This window comes from Lissotriton vulgaris, chromosome 10, assembly GCF_964263255.1.
Source record: "Lissotriton vulgaris chromosome 10, aLisVul1.2, whole genome shotgun sequence".
NCBI lineage: Eukaryota > Metazoa > Chordata > Amphibia > Caudata > Salamandridae > Lissotriton > Lissotriton vulgaris.
In genome coordinates this window covers 411,332,513-411,350,821 of record NC_141698.1, presented here as the reverse complement: position 1 = coordinate 411,350,821, position 18,309 = coordinate 411,332,513, and the positions used below count along the sequence as shown (strand labels likewise).

General features: G+C 46.0%; 1 protein-coding gene across 1 annotated transcript in view; it reads right to left on the bottom strand.

Moving 5' to 3' along the window:
- The window catches only part of EEF2KMT (eukaryotic elongation factor 2 lysine methyltransferase), a 381,112-nt gene that overhangs the window by 15,294 nt on the left and 347,509 nt on the right, over positions 1–18,309 (bottom strand). Inside the window, exon 7 of the mRNA XM_086941230.1 lies at positions 2,281–2,430. Within this exon, the coding sequence (XP_086797356.1) occupies positions 2,281–2,430 (150 nt within the window). The remainder of the gene's footprint in view (positions 1–2,280; positions 2,431–18,309) is intronic.

Genomic DNA, 18,309 nt, shown 5'->3' with positions numbered 1-18,309 from the left:
GGGCAGAAGTACTCACGCGCTGACCCGATGGAATGGAGTCATCGGAATCGTCTGCCTCTGATACGATCTGGAGATCAGGTGAGTCTTCTTCGGGAACAAGGGGAACCTCTTCATCGAAGATGTCTTCCGGTGCTGGAGCTGACCTCCTCATTTCGTGTCAACGGGCTCTCCGATCTCGGATTGTTTTCTTCGATCGGAAGGACGCACAAGCTGTGCAGGTCGTCTCGTTGTGTTCCGGCGATAGACAGAGGTTGCAAACCTTGTGGTGGTCCCTATGTGGGAACTTTGAATTGAGTTCTTTCCATGTGGTGTAGGCCGCACGGCGTCGGTAGACCCAACGGCCCGCGTCGATGACCGGAATGGAACTATGACGTCGAAAGTATCGTAGTTGATGTCGAAGGTAGTTTGAAGAAGTTTGAGGAATTTCTGCGCTTCGAAGTTGCTGAAAAGTCTTTTTCTAGTCGTAGCGGAGAAATTTTCATCCAAACCCAGTGGCGGAAAAAAACAATCTAAGGATGGAGTCGATGCCCATGCGCAGTATTGTCCAAGGGAGGAGTCACCTATCTCGTGACTAAAAAAACTTCTTCCAAGAAGACAACAACCTGCAATCATCCGAGCCCAACACCAGGTGGCGATCTAATGCATAGTGTACAATCTGCAGCTCATATGCCTCGAACAGCAAGTTTCTAGTAAATTGGATAGAGCCACCTCTTTACCATAAGTGAATGCAAAAATAAATAATTGCAACTAACTGACTAGTAGGAATATATCGACAGGATGAGCAGACAAGGAAGCTCTGTCCTCCTCCTTCCCCGAAATAAACATGCATTTGCAATGCAATAGGTCTTGCTTTCACACGAGTTTGAGCTATTGATATTGTAAATGGTAATGCCTTCTATTTACGTGTTGATTTTTAAAACATAAAAGGTATTGGTATTTACAATGCTAATAGGTGAAATTGAGCAAACCCCCCCGTAATTATGTGCCCCTTAATCACACCTGGTGAGATTGGGTACATGCGCATAGGCCGTAGGCATACTGCGCCTAGTACATGCTTATAAATATTGTACAGCGCTCCGAGCCCCTGGGGGGCAGGCTGTGCTCTGTAAAACCTCATGAATAAATGAACAGTTTGAAAGGACGTGCAGGCTGCAGCACCGCCCCTCCCCGCTTACCTAGTGCTGCACCTCCTGTGATGGCACTAGAAAATTCAAACATTCTAAGACACCTTGGATAAAGCTGTGACCCGGCACACACACAGAGTGCTGCGCACCCACACGCAGCGATGGTGCACAAAACACATCCGTGGCACACATTGATGCCAGCCGGCAGCCACAAACATGACGCACATTGAGGTTCAGCCACGGTGCACACAGACACAAAATGCTAACCTACACAAACAAGTAATAATACTACACAGATACACGTGGAGGTGATGCACACCGCAGTCATCGGCGGCTAACAAAGCCACACCGTGGTCGCACACACACGACACACCTCACACTTTAACAATGCTGTATGTACACAGTCACTCACAAATGCTGTGCATTCGCGCACAGTGGTGACGCACTCAAGATACACCAATCGCTACCAATGGAACACTGCTGTCACACACACACACCACACACACAGACAGCTCACAAACAGCGGTGGCTGCCAATGGCACACCTTGCTGTCTCACACACACACAAACCTCACATTCACACTTTAACAATGCTGTAAACAGTCACACACACAACGCTGCACATTCGCAAACAGCGGTAACGCACTCAACAAACAGTAGTGGCTACCAATTGCACACAATGCTGTCACATAGCAACACTGCACACACACAGTTCACAAACAGCTGTGACGCACTCAACAAACAGCAGTGGCTAACAATGGCACACAGTGCTGTCACTCTCACACACAGCTCATGCACAGCGAAGATGAAGCCAAGAAACATGAACGGCTACAACTGGCACACTGTGTTTTCTTTCTCTCTCCCTCACACACATTGCACACAGTGTGATGCACGAAACACATCAATGACAACGATGGCATGCAATGATGTCTCACACACCCGCGCACAAATCGATGATACACTCAACAAACATAAGTGACTATAAATGGCACACAGACACATGCAACGGTGATGCACTCAACACACAGCAGTGGCTATCAAAGGCACATGGTGCTGTCGCTCTCTCCCTCTCTTTCTCTAAAAAACACACACACAAAAAAATCATCCATCTGTTGTGTCTACTCAAATAAGTAGAAATATTAAATCCAATCACTTACTAAGTTTAGTCTGAAATAAAGTGTAGGTTTCTGGATTTCGGATTGTGGAAGCCACATACACATCCGGGGCTTTCTCGTTTGTTCTGCAGTCTAAAAGTTTTCTCAGTACATGGATAAGTGAAACAATTATCTCAGGATCATACACCACATCTGCAATAAAAATGAATAATTTTATGCACCCAAACAGAATCCATTCACTATTAAATGTTTTCCCCCCTTTTGGATTGAAAATCTGATAAAAAAAATTTACTTACATTTTTTTAAAAGCTCACATTACACCCACCATAGCCAGCATAAAGAAATAGGAACACTGTAAAATAAGATCTAGTGTTTCTTGCCGCCATACGTTGGCAAAAGGACTATGCTATAAAATGTGCATATTTATTTCAGAACCAATAGTCAAGCTTCAGAGAAAATGGTCTGTGGGAACCAAGCCACTGCTAGGGAGATAAAAGTATTTCGTTTTTGGGATACGCGTTAGGTGGAAACAATGAATTTGTTCTGGTGTGTGTAACATTTGAATGCTTAACCTTTTTCCTCATATACTTTTTAACATCAAATTTTGTGATTACAGGTTGTGTCAAAAAAGCATGTAAAGATTCAGCATCTTCATGTAATCCTCTTCTACTTCATATGTTTCTAGTCACGTTCAGCAAAGCTTCTGTGTGGGACTTACTTGGGGGCGTCCTTGGGGGGCAACTACTCATCCTGTTATCTCCAATAAGACCCACACAGTTGGATGCTGATACTAGATAGGAGCCCTCTTTCTCCACCGCTCTCCAAATGTGGCTCCTGCTGCACTACGGGTTAGGGGATTAAGTCTACTTTACTCCAGAGCGTGGGTACTCACAAACTTTCTGTCGGGGGCCAAAATTACAGTGTGGTTTGTGGCTGAGGGCCGTACCAGGAGGAGCGGGGTCAGTGGGGGCAGGGTCAGTGGGGGGCAGGGCAAGAGTAAAAAAAAAAAAAATCAAACCTGTTTCAAAACATTAGACAACGTGACAATGCTATATTTCAAAAGCAGATGTAACTACAAAGAGCACATTTGAGGAAGATGGCGTCCGGCTGAGACGCCCGGTCGGGAGCTCCAGGCTCGCTAATGCCGGGAAACAACAAAACTACTTTCCCGCGATCATTATAGACCCGCAACAAATGAAATAATATTTCAATAACTCAAAATTTTTACCTTATGGATTCGAAAAAAGCGTGATGCAAGTAGCATTCCGGCCGAGTGGTGCTAGAGTGGATGGGACGCCGTGCACGGGAACCTGGGCTGGAGCAGTCAGCGCATCGAGGAGCTGCCGGGTCGCGCTGGGAAGAGTTCCTTTCCTGTTCTGGGGGAGGCGCAGCAGAGTCAGCGGAGACGGCAAGCTTGCTGCAGAGATCGGGCCGAAAGTGAATCTCAGCCCAACACGCCCGTGGCTCCATCGTATAGCAAAGAGAGAGACGGCGCAGAATCTCAGCCCAACACGCCCGTGGCTCCATCGTATAGCAAAGAGAGAGACGGCGCAGCAGTGCAGGCTTTCCATCTCTGGCGAAATTGGTGGAGGCGGCCCAGATACCCGATACCCTGTCCCCGACCCGACAGCTGAGTTCAGAGAACATAGAGAGCCAGATGTACCGTACCAATTAAAAGAATTGAAAGAAGAACCCCACCACGAGGAAGCAGACGAAAACTTCATGAATAAGGTACAGGGGGAGAAAAAATCGCGGGGTGAAATAACACCAGATCTAATTGTGGGATGCATACTGGTCAATGAGGATCTAGTGAATCAGGTGGAAAGATATAGAAACATTACTGTGAATACAGATACTACACCAGTAAACCCAATTTGTGAAGAAAGTAATTCCCCACAGCTCTCAAAACCACCTGGGATTTTAAGCTGCGACAGTGGAACAGTATCAGGACCAGGGAATAGGGTGAGATCCTCATATTGTCTTAGGAACAAAAAATTCTCCAAACAAGGTTTCCCCTCACCCACAAAGCAAATCGTAGCTCCCAGGAGTACTAAAAAAAGAAAGCAAAAAGGTCTTTCTAATTTTGAAAGCTTATCTCAAGGCATAAAAACCAGAGCAGCAATAGCAAAAGAACAGGGGAAGACCCTTACGGAACAGAAAATAAAAATAACTCCCTCTTTGAGATCATTTTTTAAGGTGCAACAACTGGTGCAAGTCAGAGGGGGTACCTCGGCCCAAAGAGACAAAATTGGCTTCTCTCCTTCTCCTTCCCTAGTAAAAGTTGCTCTCTCAAACTCCCAAATGGAAGAGACACCAATACCAGTAAAGACAGGAGATAATGCTCTGGTCACAAGCAAGGAAACACCATCGCAAGAAACTTTAAATTCTAAATCGATTATTGTACCCCTTGATGTTCCCACATCAGGACCCTCTGACCTGGTTTCTACAGAGACAAGAAGCAACTCTCCCCACACCGGCCAAATTGAGAAGTATATGGAAGCACTCGTGGATAACATGATGGGAGAAATGAGAGAGAGGTTTACAATTTCAGAAGAGAATCAGTGTAAAATACACGAAGTGTGCGAAAACCTAGACCAAAAATTAAACGAATTGGGGGAGAGGGTCACTACTGTTGAAGCTGCAGTGGAAACATTAAATAAAAAGTTGCAACAAATCAAAAAGATATAAAACTGCTAAAAGAAAGTGACAAATACATGAAAGATAAACTAGAATCATTAGAGAACCAAGCAAGAAAAAACAACCTGAGGGTCCTAAATGTTCCGGAAAACTTGGAAGGTACGGACATTAAGAAATTCATTATCTCTTCTAGAAGAGTTCTTCCCCTGGACTAAAGAGAGTAACTTGCTAGAGGATATACAAAGGGTCCACAGAGACCCCTTTGGAAAAAGCAAAGAGAGAACACCAAGAAAAATTCTAATAAACTTTAAAACTTACACCTTGAAAGAGAAAATCCTAGGTGAAGGATTAAAAAGTGGTACACTGAAAAAAGACAACTGGTTTTTCAGAATTTGCTCCGATATGTCCAAAGCCATCCAGGACAGACAATGGGAACTGGGTCAATTTATGGAAGAATTAAAATCCCTTGGAGCCACTGTTCAAATGAAATTTCCCGCGGCTCTCCGAATAATGTTGAGGAATACAATGCATAATATAAGGGTTCCTAAAGAGGTAGAAAATTTTATTGAACAGATCAAAGATCAACTTCGAATGGAGAAAGTATGAAAATATGAAAGATTGGTAAAAACTGAAAAAACAGAAAAAGGGTAAAAGTAACTAACCATGACTAGCGAAAATGGAGCTCAAAACGGGCGAACAAATCACCCGAAAAATAAGGGAGGCTTCCTCAGGGTGGGAAAAACCGCACCTCACAAACACAAACCATAATTCACAAAGTAAAACCAGAACACGGGTGTCGAGCAAACTAGGGGGAAAAAAAAATGTCCTCTGATATTGAACCAAAAAGAGTTTTTCGGGAGCAACAATACTCATATCAACTTAAATCAATGCCCAAATGTACAAGCAACTACCAAGAAAATAAATAAATGGAGACAAACCAGAAAAAAAATCAAAATCCTCTCATGGAACGTCAATGGTCTCAGAAAAATCAACAGAAGGAGAAGAATTCTTGAATACTTGAAAGAAATTGAAAGCGAAATAATAATATTACAAGAGACACACCTCCTAAGCTCAAAATGAGATAAAATATTAAAAAATCTAAATTGGGTGGACGCGTGTGTATGCACTAATCAGGACTGCAATATCAAAGGAGTGGCAATCATCTTGAAAAAATCCTTAAAAGCTAAGATTGAATATAAAGTAGTGGATAAAAAGGGGAGATGGGTCGTAACTAAAGTGAGAATAAACGACAATACACTTTCTATAGTTGGATACTACGGTCCCAACCTAGATGACCCGACTCCACTTCAAACACTTTATTCTGAGCTACTATCAATCTCTGTCCCAATAGTATTAGGAGAAGACTATAATATTATTCTTGATCCTAAAACGGATAGATCCCCCCCCAGTAAATATGCCAATCTACCCAAGATGAGGGAATGGCTAGGCAATTACAAAAAAGATTTAAATTTGATTGACATGTGGAAAACAAAAGGAGACAACAGACATCCATTTACTTTTCACAATAAAAAATTGGGACACAAATCTAGAATAGATTTCATCCTATTAAATAGAAGCTTACAGGAAAATGTCGTAAGGATTGAACATTACCAGCGCACTTATCTGACCACTCTGCAGTACATCTAACTCTTCTATTGACAAATAAGAAAACACTACCTAGATGGACAGTCGATCGGACTTTACTGACCAACCAGATATAAAACAGCTCAAAAAAACTACTACAAATTGGTGCACACGTCCAAAGCCTCCTACTATAACACACGCATTTTGGAAGCTGAGAACTCCTCTAAAGAGCTTTTTCAAATCTATAAAGAGATCTCCACAGTCGAGTCCAACCCTACCTCTCAGAAAGACTCAGTGGATACCTGTAATAAAATTGCAAAATACTTTTCTGACAAAATCACCAACATATACGCTAATTTTTCTGGCAATATAAAATCTGGCAATGATTTTTCAGAGAATGAAGATTACATCAGCACTTCTATCCACCTGTGTGCCTTCTCTGTACCTCCAACTGAAATCTTGAAAAAAATCTGTAAGGGGATTAAATCTGGATCACCCCGCGACCCCGCACCTCCGAAAATACTAAATGCTAGCCTCCCGGTCCTGGAGCCACACTTTAGATTTATGTTGGAAACATCTTTCTCCACAGCCACCCTCCCTGCTGACTGGAAACAAGCCATAGTGTTTCCCATTAAGAAAAAACCGAATTTAAGTCAGGACATACTGGAGAATCTCCGCCCAATTTCCCTACTCCCCTACCTTGCCAAACTGGCCGAGAAAGTGGTCAACGCCCAACTAATGACCCATCTCGAAACCCAAAAAACCTTCCACCCATCACAATCGGGTTTCAGAACAGGCTTCTCCACAGAGACTGCTCTTCTAAGAGCTATTGAAACTCTGCGGGAGGGAGCTGACAAAGGCAAAACTATGGCCTTGATCATGCTGGACCTCAGTGCCGCGTTTGACACTGTAGCTCATTCCATACTGCTACAGTGTCTAAACAGAGCGGGAGTCACTAAAGAGGCTCTAGGCTGGCTGAAGGCTTTTTTAACCAACAGAAGCTTTCAGGTCCAAAGAGGGATCTATCTCTCTGACAGTTTGATCTTAGAACAGGGGGTACCTCAGGGCTCTGCCCTGAGTCCCACCCTGTTCAACTTATATATGTCTCCTTTGGCAGAGGTGGTCCAATCGTTCGGCGTAGAGCTGGTCTCTTACGCCGACGACACTCAACTCTTGATCTCCTTGTCTCAATCCCCCTCCTCTGAGGCAGATAACTTCAACTCATGTATGTGCAAGGTGGCTACATGGATGAACGAGCATTGCCTCAAATTAAACGGAACAAAAACAGAGGTACTCGTCATAGGTGGGAACAACACCAACTGGACCAAGGATTGGTGGCCCTCATGTCTGGGATCATTACCCACCCCCAGTCAGGAGGCCAAGAACTTGGGTGTCTGGATTGACACCAAACTTTCATTTGACAGTCATGTCAAAAAAACAGTTGGAAAATGCTTCGGAGTGATGAAGACGCTCCGTCGCACCCTGGATCTTCTTCCTCTGAGTTCCAGGCGCACCATGACGCAGGCTCTCATCACATCCCGAATTGATTATGGGAATGTGCTTCTTTTGGGCACCTCAGAAAAAAACATTAGGAAGTTACAGGTCCTACAAAATTCAGCAGCACGCCTTGTGCTACGACTCCCGCGAAGAGCTCCTTCTAAACCTTCCTTGGATACTCTGCATTGGCTGCCCATAAAAAAGAGAATAATATTCAAGGCCCTTCTCTGGTGCCACAGAATCATTCACCATAGAGCCCCCTCCTATCTGTCTGATTTAGCCTCACCCTATGAACCTTCCAGATCCCTACGCTCGAAGGGAACAGGTTTGCTTAAGATCATGCGCCCAAAAAAAAGCCAGACTTGGAGGTAGATCCTTTCGCATTCTCGCAGCTAAGGAGTGGAATACCCTTCCTATGAATATCAGACAGGAAAAAAGTGAAACATTCTTTAGGAAACATCTAAAAACATATCTTTTCACCACCTAAACTGTCTGATGCTTTGCTCCATCTAAGCAACACTCTTCTCCATAGCGCGGGGACACGTCGAGAGACGTCACCAGGCGCTCTATAAGCTCCTATAATAATAATAATAATAATAACCCGAAAGTTATTGAAGAATTAATAACTACCTCCGCAAACTTTTTTGAGGACAACAAAGTAGGCACGACAAAACAAACAACTTGGGACGCCTACAAAGCAGTTATCAGGGGGAAAATACTAACCTTGGGGGCTCATAGGTCCAAAATTAAAAAGCAGGAGATTAAAACCATGGATGGCGACATCAAACTGGTAGAAGAACAAATAGCATCAGCAAACACACCAGAACTTAAATCTACATTAGAAAATAAAAGCCAACTACTAAAAGAAAATTTGTTGGATTACTTGGAGGATATAGTGAGAAAAAAATGGCAAGCAAGCAAACTATCAAATCACGAGTACGGAGAAGGATGTGGGAAAATGTTGGCGTGGAGAACTAAAATAGATCAAACAAGAAATCAAATAACCTGCATTCAAAACCCCGACCAACCTACACCAAGCTTTGATGATCTCACAATAAAACAGCAATTTACAACTTTTTTCTGTAACTTATACAAAGAAGATTTAAGATCAACAAAAGAACAGTCCTCTTATTATCTAGACTCCATATTATTACCAACATTGACAGAGGAAGAGAAAAACGACCTAAATAGCGAAATTCGCACGGAAGAAGTGAGAGCTGCTATAAAAGATCTGAAAAAAGGAAAAGCTGCTGGTCCGACGCTCTTCCAATCGAATTTTACAAAACAGTAAAAGAATCAATAGTAGATCAGTTAACAGATTTAATGAACGCAATATACATTAATCAAGAAAAAATCCCCGACTCATGGAATGAAGCGATAATCAGTATCATCTTAAAACCTGGTAAAAACTCGAAACTCTGTGAATCCTACAGACCGATTTCACTGCTGAACAGCGACTATAAAATCTTCATGCAAGTTATAACAAGGAGGCTAGCCGCTGTAATTACAAAATTGATTAATAATGATCAGAAGGGCTTCATAAAAGGAAGACAAATACATGTAATTACACATGAGTTGTTCGCGTCTATAGACATAGCCATCAGCGAAAAAAAAACCCTCACCATAATCCACTTTGACGCAGCTAAAGCGTTTGACAGAGTCAATTGGACCTTCCTAAATCAAGTTATAAACAAATACAATCTAGGGAAGAACTTTGGCCATATGGTAGGGGAAATATACAACAGCCCGAAAGCAAAAATTCTAGTTAACAGAAACCTAACCAACAACATCGAGATACAAAGAGGGACAAGACATTGGTGCCCACTGTCCCAACTTCTTTTCAATCTTTATATTGAACCACTTGCATGTATGCTGAGAAGTCATTCTCAAATAACTCCTTTTAAACATCAAAACTGGGAAAAAAAAGTCGCACTATATGCATATGGCCGAGATACCCGCCACCCCCTCTCAACACAATCCCCAATGATGGGAAACTGGAAACGTTCTTGACTTTTGGAAGACGGGAGGGAGTGACCCTCCCGGCCGTATTTATTAAAATATGAAACAAAATTAAAACGTTAAAATAACAGTTTCATATTACTGTACAATTTCATTTCCACATTGGCGATGTTTGGCTAACCTTAACATATTCTCTAATACAAAGGTTCTCCTAGCCGATCTAACATCCTACAAACTTTAAATTGAAATTGTACATCCTAACGTTTAAGGGCCAACGGCAAGGTCATAACCGGTGTCAAGATCCCTAAACCAGACATATCCCCCTCACTTGTGAGGGGCAACCGCACAGAGGCATACCTCAAGTGCATTTACCAATTTCCCTTGACTTTGACGGGGGCCCCAATAAACTCGACGCCATTTAAAGGTCGTCCGAGGACTCAGTGTGAGGTATCTAGAAGGTAGCGTAGACCCCCTCCCAAACCCCACACAACTTACCGCATCTGCCGTCGCAGATGACCTGGCCCCAGGAAATTCCCAAGGAGGGGGCTGTAGCCCCTCCTACCAAGGAAGGGGCCTTGACCGCCTTTCCTTACCTTTCGGCGGCCCATCCTTAGACGGGACCGCCCCCCGTTGAGGGGCCAATGGCCACCTCCCTCGAGCGCTCCCATCCGTAATGGGTGACGCCCACCCCTAGGGATCTTCCAATTATTGCTCACCGATCATGACCTTACCGTGAAAGAAAATTCAGCGTTATCATATCAACTTTATCAAAACCACTTGCTGTCCTCAGGGGCTGGTGGGTGGGTCAAAATTGGCTCTTCGTTCCGTCTCGAGCTCACGTGCAGCGAGGAGGTGCAGCTTCAGAGCACAGGAACAAGAGGATGCTTTCTTGGCTTGTTGCTCCTTTTATCCGTCTTCAGGGCGGGAGTAAACCCGCCCCCGCCTGCCCCGAAGGGCGTGGCCGGCCGCGTCAGTGTCTAGGCCAGCCCACTCCAGGGCGGGAAAAAGGCGCGCCCCGGCTACGCCGCTTCGGGCATACCAGCCGAGACTCGCCTCCCGCCCAAGATGGCTTCCCGGGGGGATCGTGGTACTCCGCCATACGTTCGGGGGGACCGAATGGTCGCCCCTTTCCATATGGCCGAGATACCCGCCACCCCCTCTCAACACAATCCCCAATGATGGGAAACTGGAAACGTTCTTGACTTTTGGAAGACGGGAGGGAGTGACCCTCCCGGCCGTATTTATTAAAATATGAAACAAAATTAAAACGTTAAAATAACAGTTTCATATTACTGTACAATTTCATTTCCACATTGGCGATGTTTGGCTAACCTTAACATATTCTCTAATACAAAGGTTCTCCTAGCCGATCTAACATCCTACAAACTTTAAATTGAAATTGTACATCCTAACGTTTAAGGGCCAACGGCAAGGTCATAACCGGTGTCAAGATCCCTAAACCAGACATATCCCCCTCACTTGTGAGGGGCAACCGCACAGAGGCATACCTCAAGTGCATTTACCAATTTCCCTTGACTTTGACGGGGGCCCCAATAAACTCGACGCCATTTAAAGGTCGTCCGAGGACTCAGTGTGAGGTATCTAGAAGGTAGCGTAGACCCCCTCCCAAACCCCACACAACTTACCGCATCTGCCGTCGCAGATGACCTGGCCCCAGGAAATTCCCAAGGAGGGGGCTGTAGCCCCTCCTACCAAGGAAGGGGCCTTGACCGCCTTTCCTTACCTTTCGGCGGCCCATCCTTAGACGGGACCGCCCCCGTTGAGGGGCCAATGGCCACCTCCCTCGAGCGCTCCCATCCGTAATGGGTGACGCCCACCCCTAGGGATCTTCCAATTATTGCTCACCGATCATGACCTTACCGCCACAGGCCGGATAGTTGACCGGCTATCCGGACCCCCGAATATCTGCAAAACAAACAAGAGAGATTACAACGCTCAAAATTGGCTCTTCGTTCCGTCTCGAGCTCACGTGCAGCGAGGAGGTGCAGCTTCAGAGCACAGGAACAAGAGGATGCTTTCTTGGCTTGTTGCTCCTTTTATCCGTCTTCAGGGCGGGAGTAAACCCGCCCCCGCCTGCCCCGAAGGGCGTGGCCGGCCGCGTCAGTGTCTAGGCCAGCCCACTCCAGGGCGGGAAAAAGGCGCGCCCCGGCTACGCCGCTTCGGGCATACCAGCCGAGACTCGCCTCCCGCCCAAGATGGCTTCCCGGGGGGATCGTGGTACTCCGCCATACGTTCGGGGGGACCGAATGGTCGCCCCTTTCCAGATGATCTGATGATATTCACAGATAATTTCGAAAACTCCAAAGAGGCAATAGAAAATACAATACTAAACTTTGGTAAAGTGTCAGGTTACCTACAAACCAAACAAAAACGGAAGCCATGAGTTGGAATTCAAACCCCATTACTCCATATAACAAGAATACAATAAAATACCTGGGAATAAATCTTGTTAAAGAACTGGAGAAAGTCCCCCATCTAAATCTGAATAGAGTCCTTAAAGACTCAAGGAGACTACTCAAAGTATGGAAAGGCCTTCCATTGACCTTCCTGGGAAAATCCAACATTATAAAAATGATAATTTTACCGAAATTTACATACCTATTCAATACCATCCCGCTAGAATTCAAGAAAAACGAGCTAAAGAAAATCCAAGGGGAGATATCCAGTTTTATATGGTCATCAAAGAGTATAAGAATTTCTGGGAATAAATTAAGGAGGAAAAAAGAGCACGGAGGTATTGCCAGCCCAGATCTATTTGAATATTATAGGGCGTTCCAATTGAAAAACATGAGACCTCTACTTGGAAAATTCATTTCCTATCCGACCTTTTTACAGAGCATGACAGGCAAATTCGATCACTTCCTGTTCAAATTTGGCCACCCTAAATTTTTCAAAAAAATAGAACTAAAGACTATACTGAACGCTGTAAAAATATGGTACCAAATTAGAAACACAGTAAAGATACCATATTATAGCTCCTTGGCTCCAATTTGGAACTCTCCTGGCACACCAGATTATTTAAACGACTCCCTGGCCATACCACTAAAAATGGCAAAAATCGAATACTGGGGACAGTTGCTGGTAGAGAACTGTATAATTACATGGGACCAAATATCCTTAATCACTAACTATTCTTTATCAAAATTTAAATACTATCAACTGACCAGCTGGGCCAACTCCCTAAAAGAAAAACAAACAGGCAATGAAGATCTAGAAAGGGAAATGACCAAAAACACTCCAATAAAAAAAGAAATATCAAGGTGGTATTGGGCTTTCATAATGGCTGGAGAAGAAGAGTGCACGGTTTCTGAAACAATATGGAAGAAGGAAATGCCGGGAATAGACTTACAACTTATTTGGCAGAAATCTTTTGAACACTGCTGGTCTACAATAAAACCAGCAAATCTGAAAAGAAATCACCTGTTCACAGTCCACAGGTCTTATTGGACGCCAAAAAAAGTATCAAAATTCAAAGGAGCAAGTATAAAATCATGTCCGAAGTGTGGAATGGAGAAAGCAGATGATATACACAAGTTCCAAAAATGTCCTTCAATCTCTTCCTTCTGGCAGGAAGTCGGTAAGACAATTGACATGGTATTGGGAACTCAAATCGAAGCAAGAAAAACTCTTATTCATGTTAATATTGCTAGCTAGGAGAGAAATCTGCTTAAACTGGATCAAACCATCCCCTCCCACACATACAAATTGACTAAATTCTGTAATAAAAACTAATAAACTAGATGGGAAAGGGAAAGCAAGTAAGAAACTAGAATTCTGGGCAATATGGGAACAATATATCCAAACAACCAATTAACACACTAAACATGGTCTCCAAATCCAAAGATTAATGCGATAACAATAATTCTAGCGGAAATGATTTCCGCCGAGTAGGCTATCTCCCCCTTTATCGAAACAGAATTATTGGAAATGACAAAGGAAAAGGAGAAACCTGTTTGGATACGAAACTCAAAAAGGGATATTCCCCGATCAGACAACACTTATGGGGCAGTGACGGCACAAAAACGTCGAAACAAAGGTTTCCCGAAACTCCTTGTACATAAGCTTCGCAAAATGCGGATATTTAAAAAAAAAAGAAAAAATAAAGAGCACATTTTGACAATATATTCGTATTAGCAGACAATAGCAATCTTAAGAGGCATTGCATAGCTCCATACACACTTTGACCTCAATTCCATCAGTCGCTCTCTCTGTCAGTCTCTCTCCCTGTCAGTCAGTCTCTCTCCCTGAGCCAGTCTCTCTCCCTGAGCCAGTCTCTCTCCCTGAGCCAGTCTCTCTCTCTCTCTCAGTCGGTATCTCCCTCTCAGTCAGACTCTCTATCAGTCAGTCTCTCTCATAGTCAGTCAGTCAGTCTCTCTCCCTCTTTAAATAGCAGAATTTCTCTACTATTAACAGACACGCAACATAACCTAAATATAGATTTTTAGATCGAACTACAGCAATATATACACATAACTGACATGGATTGTCTGGTTACAGGGCTTTTAGTGGGATGAAAAACCTGGGGATTCTGACCGATAAAATTAAGGTGTTGGCTTAAAAACATGTAAACAAAAATCTTTGTTTAGCATAGTGTGCCACCCTACTGGTATGTTGCGGTTTGTCATTGGATCCAGATAAATCAGATACAACCAGTAACATTATACCTGCAACAAGTCAGGACTATTGGCTTTGCCAATAGTGGTTAGTTGCATGAGATAAATAAGCAACAACTATGGCTTTGTTGTATATACATTTTAATATTGAAAATGCATCAGTTCTGAAAAGATGAGACTGTGAAAGAAGTAAAACCAGTCTATTTGAAATTTCATCAAAATCTTTGTGCAATGATGCTGCTACTGAGATGATCATTTTTTTGTTCACCCGGAGGGCGAAAATGGAGACCCTGATAGTTAGTTGCATAAGATAAATAAGCACCAACAATGGCTTTGTTGTATATAATATATAACATTGAAAATCCTTCAGTTCTGAAATGATGAAACTGTGAAAGAACTTAAACGAGCCTAATTGGAATTACATCAAGGGCTTTGAGCTGCTGTTGAGTTGAGATTTATCTAAGGGCGAAAATGGAGACCCAAGTGGTTGTTAGTTGCATAAGATAAATAAAACTATGGCTTTGTTGTATATAATATTGAAAATGCTTCAGGTCTGAAATGATGAGACTGAAAGAATGAAAACATGTCGATTTGAAGTGACAAAGGCTTTCTGAGCAGTAGTGCTGCTACCGAGTTAATATATATATATATACATATTTTTTCCACCCTGAAAGGAAAATGGTCACAACAGCGCCATTTTTGAATTTTGAAGACACCTTATAATAGTCTAACATGATGCTTGTTGCATTATTTGCAAGCCATATATTTTCAGGACACCATGCATGGGCTCTTAAAGCCAGAGCCCACTCTTATCTCTGCTCTCCCTGTTAATTTGAGGCTTGCTCACCTCTACTTCATCCCTCCAGTTCACTCAGTCCATCCGGAAGTAATATCAGTGAACTGCAAATTAGGAAATTTGTTTTCAGTTAATAGTTCTCTCCTCGAAGAATATTTTGTGTGGTGAGGAAAACCGGAGGGCGTGTTCTTCTCCATTTTTAAAAGGAAGTGGTTGGGGGAGTGGCCAAGATGGCGGCAAGGCAGGACATGTACTTCTGAGCTCCTGTTCGCCGTCTGCCGTCTATAGCTTCTAATTGCTCCTACGACGATTGGGAAGCGCCCAAAAGGGTGGCAGGAGTCTCCGCGGTCCCTTTCTGCCATCGGGGAGCCAGCGACTGACAGCGGGTGCTGTGCGCGGGCCATGGAGAGACGAGCCCGGCGGCTGAATCAGCGGAGCGGCGGAGGCCTAGAGGGGCCGCCCGTGATGGGAACGGCTGCGGCTGGCTTTAACCATAACGGCCTCTACCTGCCCCATCATCAACTGTCTGGCGGGGGCTGCGCTCCTGGTTGGGGGCCCGTGAGACCTGTGGAGCGGGTGGCCTGACGTAAAGCAGCTCGGGAGATGCTCGCTGAGCACTGTGGGCCCGAGGGAGCTGTACCGGGCCTGCGGCGGGAGCGGGGCTTGGGCCTTCCCATCCTGCCGCCTCCTCCCCCTCGGCATTCCGGCTTGGTGGCTCGGCAACCAGCCGAGGGTTGGGGTGCCCCCAGCATAGCGGCACCCGGGACTGGCGCCTCCCACCCCATCGGAGCGACTGAACAAACCTGCCATTGAAGGGACCGACCCGGAGAGGGCCGCCCGGGGCGCCAGGAGGCGGGCCTGTCTCCCTCTTTGCCACGTGGTCCCAGGCTTGCTGAACTGCTGTGCAGGGCATGAGAATCGGCACTGGGGGCCGAAACCAGCAGAGATTTCTGGCACTTCGCAGAGGGGGCGGATGGAGCTCCGCCTCAGCACGACTCCCGAGGTAGGCCTCCACTGAAGCGTGGCACCTCGCGCAAATAGACTTTAGCGGCCGCAAGCTCTGCCTCGCCTATCACACTTCAGGCGCAGGCTATCAGGACACCTAGCGGGGCTGCTGGGCGGGCCGGAGGGGCCCAGATTGCACCAATCCTACCTCATTCACCCGACTACTGGAGGGGTGGCGCTGGTGGGGTCGGCTCTGAGCCCGACGCCGCAGGACCGCGTGTTATGGTCCGACCACGACGGCGGATCGCGGAACTGTGAGCTTGGCACACCTGGGAGCCGGTGAAGGTCGGAGGGCCCTGTCGGGCGTGATCAGGGGAGCTCCTCAGTGGGGATACGCAGCTGGAGGTGGAGTGACTGCTCTTGAGGGCTGGACCCCCGCCCCCCCCTGCCCTTCGCAGTCCTTGTAGAGCGAACTTTACTGCCTGACGAGAGTGATTGGTCTGCATCTCAAGGGCCTCTGCCGCTCTGCGGTGACACATGCGGGGTGAACCTAGTGGGACCTTGGAGGTTCGACAGAGACGGTGTCCAGCAGTGGTGGAGACTGTCTGACCAGCCTGGTAGAGTGCGCACTCGCAGCCCAGTTCGCTCTTGCCTGCCTCACAGTCCACCTTTAGAGGACACTCATATTGGACTGGCTCACCTTGCTGCTCTATTGGCAATGGTGGCCCTTCTAGTGGCCGTGAGTCAACGTCTCTCTGGCCTGCTGGGGGCTTCTTCTTACTGACCACGTGTGCGGCTCCTTTGGGCCATAAAGGCTGTCGGGCCAGCTTCACACCGCAACGGACAACAGTGCCGGGGGCCCTTCTCCTCTCCTCTGCGCCTCACATGACCGCCTTCCCCGGCACAGACTTTCTTTTGAAACCCTTAAGACCATGTCCTCGGCCCGGACGAGGAAGCAGAAAATATTGCAGGACATCTTTGGGAAACCCAGCCTGTTTTCTTCGCCGAGGCGACACCCCATTCAATGGCGACCACGCAGCCCACCCCCAACACCGGAGGGGAGCCTATCACCAAGGCATTCCTGGAATCGCTCTTCAACACTCTTAGGGCAGACATACAGACGGTGAAGACGGTGAAGACTAATCTGACGGCCGAGATGCGGGAAATACGCAGAGACGTGGACGAGGTGGGGGAGCGGGTCGCAGCGCTGGAGACTAAACACGACTCTACCACGTCGAAGGTGACCATGCTCCAGCAAGAGGTCCTGCGTCTCCAAGATCAGCAGTTGGATCTTCAAATGCACATGGAGTACCTCGAGAACATCGCGTTGGCATAACATCCGAATCCGAGGGGTGAAACTAACGGAGGACACCAAGGATCTCTTTGCCTTCACACAGGGCCTCTTTCGCCATATCCTAGCAGTTGCTCAAGATGTGGACATTGTAATAGATAGAGAACACAGAGTACGCCTCCCGAGGGCGCCCAACGCTCTCCCAGAAGACATTTTAGTATGCCTGCAAGACTTCAAAACTAAGGAAGCCATCCTGGCGAAGGCGAGAACCCTCCACCCTCTCACCTACCAAGGTCACTCTCCTGTGCTATACCAGGACCTCTCCTTGGTCACCCTACAACGCCGGAGGCAATTGCGCCCGGTGACGGACCATCTCCGACTACATAACATCACCTACTCCTGGGGGCACCCATTTCGCCTCATTTTCCACTTTGAGGGCGAGCTCCGCCAGATGCTCTCTCTCACAGAGTCATGTCGGTTGCTGGGCCGGACGGTACCGGATGGTGAGGACGATGGGGGCCGCAGCGGTAGCCCTGGGCCTGAAATCACACCCTCAGTTTGGCAGTTTCAGAGGAGGAGGCGGCGAGTCCGAAAGCCGACCAAGGCAGACGTTGTCCGGGGGCAGCGGGAGGCCCTTGCCTCCGCGGCCGATGCCCTGGCCGGGTACGAAACCCGCCACTGAGTGAGACATTAGCCGTTAGATACCATTATCACGATTCTTGGACTTC